This window comes from Periplaneta americana, chromosome 11 (genome assembly GCF_040183065.1).
Source record: "Periplaneta americana isolate PAMFEO1 chromosome 11, P.americana_PAMFEO1_priV1, whole genome shotgun sequence".
NCBI lineage: Eukaryota > Metazoa > Arthropoda > Insecta > Blattodea > Blattidae > Periplaneta > Periplaneta americana.
This window is the reverse complement of record NC_091127.1, coordinates 158,626,365-158,641,062: the sequence shown is the minus strand read 5'-3', so window position 1 is coordinate 158,641,062 and position 14,698 is coordinate 158,626,365. Positions and strand designations below refer to the sequence as shown.

The following is a 14,698-nucleotide window of genomic DNA, read 5'->3' as shown; positions in this document are numbered from 1 at the left end:
ATTTCGTAAATTTGTTTATATTATGCCTTAAAAATTCAAGAATGCCTAGATGAAATTCTTTCATTTGCTCCAAAGACTTCTGAACATTGATTCCAATTGATTTCTTCTTATTCGAGATAGATTAAAAAGTCGATATTTTTTAATAAAATTGAAATGTCAGAATGGAAGAAAATAAGTTATCTCAGTGCCTCTTTTCTCTATTCAGTAATTTTGTATCTCAATTTGAAATTTAAGTCCTAAAGTTTGAAGCTGTGAATACCGAAGAGGCCAGATGTAGTTAGAAATTTTATAGAATTGCATGCATTCTCCCTGTACATTGGTGACGTTCAAAGTAGTGGAAATTTGGGCATTTTCGACTGCAGAGCTATAGTCTAGTGTGAACTTGTCAATGCGTGAGAGTTAATCAGTGTATCGACTTAGTTGATTAGAGATTTCAATTAAAGAAGCATGGTGCATAAATATTATATTAACATATTTCTGGTAGAAGCATATTCATTGCACCATATGGTGGATATGTATATTATATGTACATAAACATATACATATCCGAATGTATTTCCTTTTATTCGACTAATTTCATATTTCAATAAATCAACTTAGGATTTTATAAGCTTATATGTATCTATTAACAAATGTTAAAGAGGCTGTTTTTCTTCATAAATATCGTGTACTTTCCCTGACTTTTCATAATTCCAAATTAGAATCTAGAAATAAATTATCATATATTTGAGTTACAATAAAATCTTTCTGAAAATCGACAATTTTTTTGCATTTTCTTGTCAAATACATTCCTGATTTGCTCTCGTGCTTACGAATATATGTAGAAAATTACGCTAAAACTATTAATATTGAATAGATTAGAATAGAATAATGTTAGCACTAGATTTATAAGTTGATATATATCACATGCAAATTTAAAACTGGCATGATAAGAAATAGGTTTAGTAGAAACTCACTATTTAAGTATTTCCAAATGGTGCATATATATTTTTTAATTTAAAGAGTACGGTATCTTAACAATACGTCATATTTTGTTTTTAACGTAACATAGTCTATTTCCATAAGAAACAAATCAAGAAACAAGATAATGGAATGGAACTCAAGAAAAGCTGCCTCAATAATAAACATCAAGTTCTGTCGCAAGATACTGCACAAGATATTAACAAACTAACTTGAAATCGAGATGTTGAGAATTGAAAATTATTAGAAATATTTTAACTTACTGTAAGTAGGAAAATCAATGTTAGTAGATATAGTATCTACTGTATTTAAATTAGTTACATATTATTTTCAAGCATCCAAAATGTTTTCTTCTTCCGCTATAATTAATTTTGTGTAATTTCAGTGCTTATCGTAGTTCAATAGTTTCATGTACGTTAGTTCATTAGCCACCCATATATTCCTCATAGTTATAAATTTATCTAGATCTTTCTGCTGACATCTTAAAATACTTGAACTTGCACATTATATATTGTTCTTACGTAGATAGTGACATATTTCTAGTTTGGAACTGAGAGTTGTCAAATGAAAAACCACTAACAGACCTACATAAAATTTGAATACAACTCACTTCAGTGTTTAATGAATAAACACACTAGTTTCAATAGAAGTTCACACTTTCAAATAGGAGAAATGTTATTAATTTTGATAAGATAAACTACTTACAGGCCTACATTAGATTATAAAACAAAACCAAATAGATTGCTCTACTCAGAAACGTAACATAATATTTTTCCAAAGTTTTGCACTTTTACTGCAGGTAGTAAAATACTAACATAGTGATTGATTAAATAGAAAAGTAAACACTTAAGTTTAACGAACGTCATAAACATAATGAAAGAAAGAGGATGTAAAAATATAATTATATGAATATATTGTATGACACGGTACCGGCTTAAAGAGATCTACGTATTAAAGGCCAGAGACGTTATTTTCTCGAAGTCTCACTAGCTACCAACATGATAAGGCAAAGAAAAAAAAAGATTAAGAAACCTTATATGAAATACATCTTAGGAATTAAATTAAGCTGAGACATTAGAAGGGTTTCTCATCTTTGTTTATCATAGTTTACCGCATATTTTGTAAGTTTTCTGTTATTGTGGGTGTCCATTTTCCAAGATATCCGTATGGGAATATTTCACTGCATTATGAAGCTTTCTTTTTTGTTTTTTTTTTAAATAATAATTGGGGTTTACATTACTCATGGTATTCAGGAATACTGTATTATAAACTGTAATGAAATTTTAATACCACATCAACATAAAGATACGCATATTATCGAACTCTTTAAGAGATTATACATGTTTTCGTAGAACATGGAGTAAAACGTTAAGAAGTTGTGAGAGGCAAACATCTATTTTCACATAATAATTCGCTGGTTTTGTTGTTATATATAGGCAATATGAGAATTTAACCGGAAATAATACTATGATATACATTAATTTTACTAAAAATGTAGCACAATGTAGATTTAAAATGCTACAAAATTTATCTTCGTGTAAAACAATGAAAAATGGAACCGTGTAGATCCATGTCTCCAAAAATGTTCGTGTCAGAGAAATGATTTACTGTTTATAGAATCCAGTCGAGAACATTTTCGAACAAAATGTTTAGGTTTTAATAAGCCTCACAAAATTAAATTTAAATGTGAATGTAATCTTATTTATTTGGATGATAAAACAAGAAGTTTCATAACTGTTTGGTAGCACCTTAAATCTAAGTAGTTTACAGAAGAAAGCATTACATTTTATCAGTAGCATGTAGCTCGTAGAATATAAACATAGACAAAAGTAATTCTGACATAGTGTATACATTCCCCCTTAATATTCTGTAAAAAGAACTTAAGGGCGGTATTCTCCAACTCCCGTCAGCTCCCGCGTCCCACTTGCTGGTGTTGCCCTCCAGAATACCGCTCGGGTTTAACGCTGCTTCACTTGTTGCAGACGCCGATGCCGGAGTGCAAGTCGCTGGGCAACTCCCAGCGGCACCTGGACGACCTGATCGAGCACAAGTGCCGACAGCTGGGCAAGTCGGGGGCGAGCAAAGGCAGCGCCCTGCACCTGGCGCAGTGGATGAAGGGGCAGCTGGGAGGGGCGACGATGACGGGGCCGCTCACCCCAGACGACGAGCCGGAGCCCGAAGTCTGGTCCCCCGAGACGCTGAGACGGCGGAGCGAACAGCTGCAGATCATAGGCATGGGCAACCTGATCGCCGTGAGGAACGAGAGCCGCTGCGAGGAGCTGGAGATGTCGGACACGGAGAGGAGTCAGTCGCGCAGCACGGAGCGGAGCAGGTCTCAGACCTCGTCCGACAGCCAGGTGACTCCACGGCAATCCGTCTCTTTATCTCACTCGACGATATGTGTCAGAGGAAGAACCAGAAATTGATTGCATACATCTCAAGTAATACAATGGTCTTCAAATACATCTGCAGTCCGGTTAGTGTAATAAAATGGTTCTCAAATACATCTGAAGCCCGATTAATGTAATACAATGATTTTCAAATACATCTGAAGTCTGATTAGTATAATACAATGGTTGTCAAATTCATCTGAAGTCCGGTCAGTGTAATACAATGCTTCTCAAATACATCTGAAGTCTGATTAGTGTAATACAATGGTTTTCAAATACATCTGCAGTCCGGTTAGTGTAATACAATGGTTCTCAAATACATCTAAAGTCTGGTTAGTATAATACAATGGTTGCAAATAAATCTGAAGTCCCGTCAGTGTAATAAAATGGTTCTCAAATACATCTGAAGCCCGATTAATGTAATACGATGGTTCTCAAATACATCTAAAGTCTGACTAGTATAATACAATGGTTGTCAAATACATCTGAAGTCTGATTAATATAATACAATGGTTGTCAAATACATCTGAAGTCCGGTTAGTGTAATAAAATGGTTCTCAAATACATCTGAAGCCCGATTAATGTAATACAATAGTTCTCAAATACATCTGAAGTCTGATTAGTATAATACAATGGTTTTCAAATACATCTGAAGTCCGGTTAGTGTAATAAAATGGTTCTCAAATACATCTGAAGCCCGATTAATGTAATACAATGGTTCTCAAATACATCTGAAGTCTGATTAGTATAATACAATGGTTGTCAAATACATCTGAAGTCCGGTCAGTGTAATAAAATGGTTCTCAAATACATCTGAAGCCCGATTAATGTAATACAATGGTTCTGAAATACACCTGAAGTATGATTAGTATAATACAATGGTTGTCAAATACATCTGAAGTCCGGTTAGTGTAATAAAATGGTTCTCAAATACATCTGAAGCCCGATTAATGTAATACAATGGTTCTCAAATACATCTGAAGTCTGATTAGTATAATACAATGGTTTTCAAATACATCTGAAGTCCGGTCAGTGTAATAAAATGGTTCTCAAATACATCTGAAGCCCGATTAATGTAATACAATGGTTCTCAAATACATCTGAAGTCTGATTAGTATAATACAATGGTTGTCAAATACATCTGAATTCCGGTTAGTGTAATAAAATGGTTCTCAAATACATCTGAAGCCCGATTAATGTAATACAATGGTTCTCAAATACATCTGAAGTCTGATTAGTATAATACAATGGTTGTCAAATTCATCTGAAGTCCGGTCAGTGTAATAAAATGGTTCTAAAATACATCTGAAGTCCGATTAATGTAATACAATGGTTCTCAAATACATCTGAAGTCTGATTAGTATAATACAATGGTTGTCACATACATCTGAAGTCCGGTTAGTGTAATAAAATGGTTCTCAAATACATCTGAAGCCCGATTAATGTAATACAATGGTTCTCAAATACATCTAAAGTCTGATTAGTATAATACAATGGTTGTCAAATACACCTGAAGTCCGGTTAGTGTAATAAAATGGTTCTGAAATACATCTGAAGCCCAATTAGTGTAATACAATGGCTCTCAAATACATCTGAAGTCCGGTTAGTGTAATAAAATGGTTCTCAAATACATCTGAAGTCTGATTAGTGTAATACAGTGGTTCTGAAATACGCTCAGTATTTCTTAATTTGTTGATTTATATACATTTTTATCTCTTATTTTTCTCTAATATCCTGTTGATTTATATACATTGTAATGTCTTATGTTTCGCTGATATCCTGTTGATTTTTTTATACATTGTAATGTTTTATGTTTCGCAAATATCCTGTTGATTTATACACATTGTAATGTCTTATGTTTCGCTGATATCCTGTTGATTTTCATACATTGTAATGTCTTATGTTTCGCTAATATCCTGTTGATTTACATACATTGTAATGTCTTATGTTTCGCTGATATCCTATTGATTTATATACATTGCAATGTCTTATGTTTCGCTAATATCCTGTTGATTTATATACATTGTAATGTCTTATGTTTCGCTAATATCCTGTTGATTTATACACATTGTAATGTCTTATGTTTCGCTGATATCCTGTTGATTTACATACATTGTAATCTCTTATGTTTCGCTGATATCCTATTGATTTATATACATTGCAATGTCTTATGTTTCGCTAATATCCTGTTGATTTATATACATTGTAATGCCTTATGTTTCGCTAATATCCTGTTGATGTTTATACATTGTAATGTCTTGTTTCGCTAATATCCTGTTGATTTTTATACATTGTAATGTCTTATGTTTCGCTAATATCCTGTTGATTTATATACATTGCAATGTCTTATGTTTCGCTGATATCCTGTTGATTTATATACATTGTAATGTCTTATGTTTCGCTGATATCCTGTTGATTTACATACATTGTAATGTCTTATGTTTCGCTAATATCCTGTTGATTTATATACATTGTAATGTGTTATGTTTCGCTGATATCCTATTGATTTATATACATTGTAATGTCTTATGTTTCGCTAATATCCTGTTGATTTATACACATTGTAATGTCTTATGTTTCGCTAATATCCTATTGATTTATATACATTGCAATGTCTTATGTTTCGCTAATATCCTGTTGATTTATATACATTGCAATGTCTTATGTTTCGCTAATATCCTGTTGATTTATATACATTGCAATGTCTTATGTTTCGCTAATATCCTGTTGATTTATATACATTGTAATGTCTTATGTTTCGCTGATATCCTATTGATTTATATACATTGTAATGTCTTATGTTTCGCTAATATCCTGTTGATTTATACACATTGTAATGTCTTATGTTTCGCTGTTATCCTGTTGATTTACATACATTGCAATTTCTTATGTTTCGCTGATATCCTATTGATTTATATACATTGCAATGTCTTATGTTTCGCTAATATCCTGTTGATTTATATACATTGTAATGTCTTATGTTTCGCTAATATCCTGTTGATTTATACACATTGTAATGTCTTATGTTTCGCTAATATCCTGTTGATTTATACACATTGTAATGTCTTATGTTTCGCTGTTATCCTGTTAATTTACATACATTGCAATGTCTTATGTTTCGCTGATATCCTATTGATTTATATACATTGCAATGTCTTATGTTTCGCTAATATCCTGTTGATTTACATACATTGTAATGTCTTATGTTTCGCTAATATCCTGTTGATTTATACACATTGTAATGTCTTATGTTTCGCTGATATTCTGTTGATTTATATACATTTTTATTTCTTATTTTTCTCTAATATCCTGTTGATTTATATACATTTTTATCTCTTATTGTTCGCTAATATCCTGTTGATTTACATACATTGTAATGTCTTATGTTTCGCTGATATCCTATTGATTTATATACATTTTTATCTCTTATTTTTCTCTAATATCCCGTTGATTTATATACATTTTTATCTCTTATTTTTGGCTAATATCCTGTTGATTTATATACATTGTAATGTCTTATGTTTCACCAATATACTGTTGATTTATATACATTGTAATGTCTTATGTTTCGCTAATATCCTGTTCATTTTTATGCATTGTAATGTTTTATGTTTCGCTGATATCCTGTTGATTTATATACATTGTAATGTCTTATGTTTCGCTAATATACTGTTGATTTATATACATTGTAATGTCTTATGTTTCGCTAATATACTGTTGATTTATATACATTGTAATGTCTTATGTTTCACCAATATCCTTTGATTTTTTTATACATTGTAATGTCTTATGTTTCGCTAATATACTGTTGATTTATATACATTGTAATGTCTTATGTTTCGCTAATATCCTGTTCATTTTTATGCATTGTAATGTTTTATGTTTCGCTGATATCCTGTTGATTTATATACATTGTTATCTCTTATGTTCCGCTAATATCACATGCCTTATTCCTATTATAATCATCACTACTATTACAAGAGATTCAACCTTTTGTTCGGTGTTTTCTCATACTTATCTTAGTGCCTGCCGCAGGTAACAGTTCGGTCCGGAGGTCCCGAGAAGACGGTAGCCGTGTGTAGACAATGCCACAAGACGTGTCTGGCCAACAGCAACGTGACGGCGCAGCATCAGGCTTCCATCGACAACAACAACGAGCTTGGTGAGCTCCTCAGGAATTAAAAACAAGTACTACACTGTGTATTTGAACCCTTAAAGGACGCCGTTACACTTTTGTCGATTTTCAGGACTAGACGAAGATGAAGACGACTACGATGACAACTGGGGTCCGCTCATCCTGATGGGCATGACCGCCCTCAACGCCACAGTGGGTCTCACCAAGTCTACATCGGACCCGTTCTCTCCTACCGAGGTGCCACGCATATCCGTCCTGCCTCCCACGCCCGATACGACCCCGAGAAACTCGAACTTCCAGTGGGACGACAGCGAATTGATCAGCTGCATTGCCGGGTCCACGCCGTCGGCCGACACTCCTTCGCAGGTACAGGAAACGACCAGATTAACTGCGAAATGTATAGGGACTGTTCTACACACGCATACGATCCACTTGAACATGTGAAATAAATCTGCAACTTACTTAGAACAAACATAATAACTGGGGACCGGATGTTTAGGTTTTTATAAAGACCATTAAAGTTTTTTGGAATCGGTCAAATAGGTCAAATATCTTGGAGCAACAGTAACAAATATAAATGACACTCTGGAGGAAATTAAACGCAGAATAAATATGAGAAATGCCTGTTATTATTCGGTTGAGAAACTTTTACCATCCAGTCTCCTGTCAAAAAATCTGAAAGTTAGAATTTATAAAACAGTTATATTACCGGTTGTTCTTTATGGTTGTGAAACTTGGACTCTCACTCTGAGAGAGGAACATAGGTTAAGGGTGTTTGAGAATAAGGTGCTTAGGAAAATATTTGGGGCTAAGCGGGATGAAGTTACAGGAGAATGGAGAAAGTTACACAACGCAGAACTGCACGCATTGTATTCTTCACCTGACATAATTAGGAACATTAAATCCAGACGTTTGAGATGAGCAGGGCATGTAGCACGTATGGGCGAATCCAGAAATGCATATAGAGTGTTAGTTGGGAGACCGGAGGGAAAAAGACCTTTAGGGAAGCCGAGACGTAGATGGGAGGATAATATTAAAATGGATTTGAGAGAGGTGGGATATGATGATAGAGACTGGATTAATCTTGCACAGGATAGGGACCGATTCCGGGCTTACGTGAGGGCGGCAATGAACCTTCGGGTTCCTTAAAAGCCATTTGTAAGTAAGTAAGTAAGTTGAAATAGGTTTTTTTTTAGGTTTTATTTCCAACCTGTGAAAGGAGTCGCAAAAACTGTCCGATCGTTAAAAATGTATCCTTACAATTATTCTTAAAAAATAAGTATATATATATATATATGTATATTAAGGCAAAATGTACCACAAAACTGACCTTTTCAAGAACCAAATTATTTATCAAAATTTATAAGATTCGAAATTTTTGTTTCTTCCCCTTCAAAATTATTTGTAGTTTGAATACATTATTGTAATAATTAACATTTTATCTAATACAATTTATCTTGATATAACTACATAAATTTCAATTTTCTATAGATAAAAGGTACATTACACACACAACATTTGAATTAAATTTGTTCAAACTTGATCAAGAATTATTTTAAAAAGTAACACAACATTATTTACTGGTTCTGTTCCTGGTTGAAATATATGACCAAATGCTTTTCAAGATTCTCAACTGAGAACTTTTTTCTATTGCTCTCAAAATACATTTGAAGGACGAAAAAATTCTTTTGACAGCACATGACATCATTGGTGCAAATTTCATCGCTGCCACTGCAGCAGGTATCCATAGTAACTGACAATTGAAGCTTCCCCCTGGAGAATGGAGCACACATTTTTCATTTTTTCAAACCCTGAATTCCTCTGCAATATTTTATTCAGTTTTAATGTGACGCGTTCATTTCCGGACCAGGGTTCCTTATCTCAAATTGATACATGTGCCCTTCGCCATAATCCCTGAAAGTTTGTAACACTAGCCTGCAAACGCCTTGTATAATGCAGTAAGTAGGGTAAACATTGGTAATTTCGTGATAATTTTATGAAAACTAATTTAAAATGCAAATGTGTCAATATATCCTTATTCCGATTTTTTCATCTAAAAGACGATAACTTTCTGTACAAATCTGGAGACATAAAAGATTGGATACGTTCTTGAATATGTGCCAAAATCCACTTTTACAACTTAAGCTGAAAGGTTGGTTATTTCGTGATAACCTTGGTAATTTCGTGATATTGCATTGATAATTTCGTGAGAGGTAGAAGAATTGTGGAAAAATTCATTAAAGTCAAATGAAATTCTCATTTATTGTTACAAGACTTCAAACATAGTAATTCCGTCTAATATTCATAGCAAGAAAACATAGAAATAGATATCAACACATAATAAGAATGAAATCAAAGTAAAAATTGAAATTGAAAACGGATCTTCTTTGCCCTGAAAGGCTGAACACTTTTATTACGGACTTTACTATAACCTATATTACTAGAGTAACTCCAAAAGTAAGGCATAACGTTTGTTTAAAAATTATATTTTTATCCTACAGCTTTGCTATTTTCACAGAATGTAGATGTATCCTTTAGGAACAAAAGTCACTTTTCCACATAATCCCCGTACCTTTCAACTGCCTTACGTAACCTAGGAACGAGGACCTGTAGACCAGCACGGTAAAAGTCTGGACCAACACGTCTGAGCCACTCTTTAGCAGCGTGCACAAGGGAGTCATCGTCTATCCTCGTTCCGCGAAGGGATCCTTCAGTTTACCAAAGAGATGGTAATCGCATGGTGCCAGTTCAGGACTGTAAGGCGGTTGTTTCAGTGTTGTCTATCCGAATTTTCTGATCTGGTCTGTGGTCTTGTGACTGACATATGGCTGTACGTTGTCGTGCAATAGCAGAACATCCTGCTTCTCCCGATGTCGTCGAACACGACTCAGTCGAACTTGAAGTTTCTTAAGAGTTGCAACATACCCGTCAGAATTAATGGTGGTTCCGTGTGGCATGATGTCCACAAGCAAGAGTCCTTCTGAATCGAAAAACACAGTAGACATAACGTTTCCTGCCGAAGGTGTACTTTTGAATTTCTATTTCTTTGGTGAATTTGCATGATGCCACTCCATTGTCTGCCTCTGTCTCCGGTCCAAAATGGTGGAGCCATGTTCCATCTTCTGTCACAATTCTTGCAAGTTATCTAGCACTTATCATTGACACTTACCATGATAACAAATCAAACAGAAGGTACACTGAACCCATTGCGTCTCCGTTTTCTTTTTTGTTATCACATCTTGTCTTCAGATTTCTAAAATTCCTATTGTAATACATTTTATACTATTTTAAAAATTGTAACACTTAATGCTCAACAAAATTTCGCCTCAAACAGCTAAGATTTCTATCAGTAACGCTAAGCCTATATGGCGACTACAGATGTATCTAAAATTCCAAAAACATTTCCTAAAATTTCATGAAGATACAATAAACCTTTGTACCAAATATCATATGCTTACCTCTAGTAATAAGCCTGTAATGTAATTACAAACATCCACAAAATTTGTACGCCTGAGAAGTCGACGCAAACTTGCTCTCTCCAAACATAAAAGCTCACTGAAGCAACTACAATAGTCACACAAAGCTTAGCTGTATGTTTCTGGAAACTGGACAACATATGCAATCCTTGGCGGAAATTTGGATCTCGTAACACCATTGGTTAGTTCACAAAAGAGCAAAGAAAAAGTATCACGAAATAACCACTGCCACGAAATTACCAATGTTTACCCTACAGGATAACTCTTATCAACAATAATTTAGATTTTTTTAATTCAACAGAATTAACATATACGTCTCCTACGATTATGATTCTGAAAAGTATTGAAGAACTTAGGAGTTCAGAAGCAAGGAAATAAATAGGTAAAAACCTACAAATCCGGTCCCTGATAATAACGTCCACAGCGTCGTAATCAGGCAGAGTCTACTGGAATGTTAAAGATATATTGCATTATCCACTTCTCTCGTGAGCGAGTGTGGACTCTCTCTTCCAGAGACAGGACACCATCATGTCGGAGTCGTTTCGTAAGAAATTCGACGATGACGACGACGAGGACGATGATGACGACGACAGTGCGGACAATTCCCTGCGTGACCAGGAGCCCCCTTACCGCTCCTTGACGTCTCCGGGCGGCATAAAGCGCTACGGCACACTGGCCAGCTTGGAGATGCTGGACGAGAAGGAGCAGGAAGCGGCCGAGGACGCCACGGACTCCGAGTGGGACTCCGACCCCGAGGACGGGGACTGCGACAAGTCGCCGGAGCAAACGGCCTCTCGTGAGTGTAGTAGGCTGGGAGTACAGAACCAGACTTATGGATGTGTGACGAGTTATATTTATATGGGTTTATTATTAATGGATTACAGCGGATTGATATTTAGGAACAACTGGATAATACGCACGGCAGACCAATATCGATAGTCGACTCTACTCGCTGGCCACTAGTCACCGGGCCGTACCGAGCCGTATCAAACAAAATATAATCGAAATGGTGGTAGTCAAATTCGCGACTATATTCTTAAATAATTCACTCCATTAGTCAAGTTCAAGGTTTTATGTAGTACAACGGCGGTTTTTTGAATGCATTAAAAGAAAATGAAGATGTAATAAGATAATAAACTAGGTTATCACAAGGAAATTAACAGGAAAAAAGGTGTGTTTTACGGAATACAATTAAAATGACGGAAAGTAAATTTCCAGTTAATGTTCGCCAAAGCGTAAAGTACGTAATTATGACGGCGTTGCTGTTTTATTTCTGGCCTATATAAAAATACCTAGCCTTTTACGAAAAAAAAATTTAAGGACCATGAAATTATTCACCGCTTTCATTACAGGCCTATTATTTTTTAACAATATTACGAATCAAAAACTGTCATATTATATAATTTTAACTACTACATGGACGAATCAAATCAAGCTAACCTAACCAAAGCTAACCTAACCTAACCAAAGCTAACCTAACCTAACCTAACCAAAGCTAAGCTAACCTAACCAAAACTAATCTAACCTAACCAAAGCTAATCTAACCTAACCAAAGCTAATCTAACCTAACCTAAGCTAAGCTAATCTAAACTAATCTAACATAACATAACCTTCGTAAATACAAGGCCTGTAACCGGAGCAAGAAGGGATCTCAATCATTTAATCTGCAAGTACACGCAAAAATAAATTCAAGTAAGGATCACGCTCCCACTGCATGAGAGGTCCGCGCATGCGCTACAGCAAAACTGTTTCTGTCCCGAGCCTCTCATCTAAGGCACTCGTCATAATTTACTCGCAATATTTACGCAAATACACATTGTCGCTAACAGTGGTGCTATCTCTCAATAATGTTCAGAACGAAGGAGGTAGACAGAGAGAGAGAAAATTTCTCCCGTCAACTACGCCACACACCAACGTCATGTTCTTATGTTGGTGACATTGTGTATTTACTTAAATTTGGTGGTAAACGTAACGGCACGGTTCAAAGTGACCGTGCTAATTCTCCAGTATAGCGGATATTTATTCATCATATGATAACACAGAATTCCTGCACGTAAATATCATAGAGTGGATCGGGGGAAGATGCCTTACTTTTTCTTTGATTGAAAATTTAAGATACTGTTCATTTAGTTTTGAATTTCATATTGAAATATCAAAGTCTGGAAGGTATTTTGAAACTATATTTTTGGTACAAAACAGAATACATTAATTACCTTGTTTATAGATACAGGTTTTCTTCATACCTGCACTCTAGGCATCTTTCCCCGATAGTCGGGTAAGATGGCAAATGTAATTGACACATTTACTGATATGTCGATGGCTCAGAACCAGACTGTTCTAAGTCCAACTTTTTATAAGAAAAAATCTGTGTTTCATTGTGTTCCAGTTCTTGTCTGCATATATGAATCGAGCAAAATTGTAAGTATTGATAATCCATGTTGAATCTTTCGTATACTACCTTTAACACTTGAATATAAATAATTGTAACATGAGCACATCATGGTCTTCTAGAAAATAATTATAGTCAAGCACTACAAGGTCTATTTTTTACAGTTGTATTAGGTATTTATTTTACCTTCTGCAAGCTTACGATACATAGAAGCATCAGTAACTCATTGGAATAATAAATAATCCTAATATAGTGCTGATTCAATTTAATGATAAATTTATTATACTTGTTGATGGATCAAATACTGAAAATAAATTACTTATCATTTTCAATTTATAATTTTTATATTAATTATTTTTTTTCTGTTAATGCGATCTTACTCGTGTTAATTACGTAAGCATGTGCGGCTTACAGCTGTTTCGGTGCTACTTGACACCATCCTCAGAGCCTTCTGTGTCTCGGCGCCATCTCAACTTCGCTGCATGTTGTGTGAATGTGTTCGTGTGATGAAGAGTTGTGTCAAATAGTGTGTGTGTGTTCTGACATAATTAGGAACATTAAATCCAGACGTTTGAGATGGGCAGGGCATGTAGCACGTATGGGCGAATCCAGAAATGCATATAGAGTGTTAGTTGGGAGACCGGAGGGAAAAAGACCTTTAGAGAGGCCGAGACGTAGATGGGAGGATAATATTAAAATGGATTTGAGGGAGGTGGGGTATGATGATAGAGACTGGATTAATCTTGCACAGGATAGGGACCGCTGGCGGGCTTATGTGAGGGCGGCAATGAACCTTCGGGTTCCTTAAAAGCCATTTGTAAGTAAGTAAGTAAGTTCTGAAATTGATCTGTGTGTTGAGAATTTGACTGGGGTGTGTTTTAGTGTGTCTGTATATTTCATATTGTTCTAGTGTGTTGAGTTTTTGGTTTTTGGGTTGTATGTGTAGGGTTTCCATAACACATAACTAATGCTAAGCACACATACAATAACATAAATACAGACATGGAAATCCTACACATACAACCCAAAAACCAAAAACTCAACACATACAGACACACTAAAACACACCCTGATCAAATTCTCAACACACAGATCCATTTCAGACCACACACACTATTTGACACAACTCTTCATCACACGAACGCACTCACACAACATGCAGCGAAGTTGAGATGGCGCCGAGACACAGAAGGCTCTGAGGATGGTGCCAAGTAGCACCGAAACAACTTTAAGCCTCACATGCTTACGTAATTAACACGAGTAAGATCGCCATTTAATCAATTAATTGTAAGTATTCCTCTCCAGAAGGTTGGTATGAAGCTATTTCAAATTGTTTCATGAAGATTTG

General features: G+C 35.1%; 1 protein-coding gene across 1 annotated transcript in view; it reads left to right on the top strand.

Moving 5' to 3' along the window:
- Nucleotides 1–14,698, top strand: part of PsGEF (Protostome-specific GEF) — a 509,082-nt gene that overhangs the window by 465,598 nt on the left and 28,786 nt on the right. The window contains exons 22-25 of the mRNA XM_069840300.1: nt 2,943–3,317; nt 7,374–7,512; nt 7,598–7,851; nt 11,475–11,757. Coding sequence (XP_069696401.1) covers nt 2,943–3,317; nt 7,374–7,512; nt 7,598–7,851; nt 11,475–11,757 — 1,051 coding nt within the window. The remainder of the gene's footprint in view (nt 1–2,942; nt 3,318–7,373; nt 7,513–7,597; nt 7,852–11,474; nt 11,758–14,698) is intronic.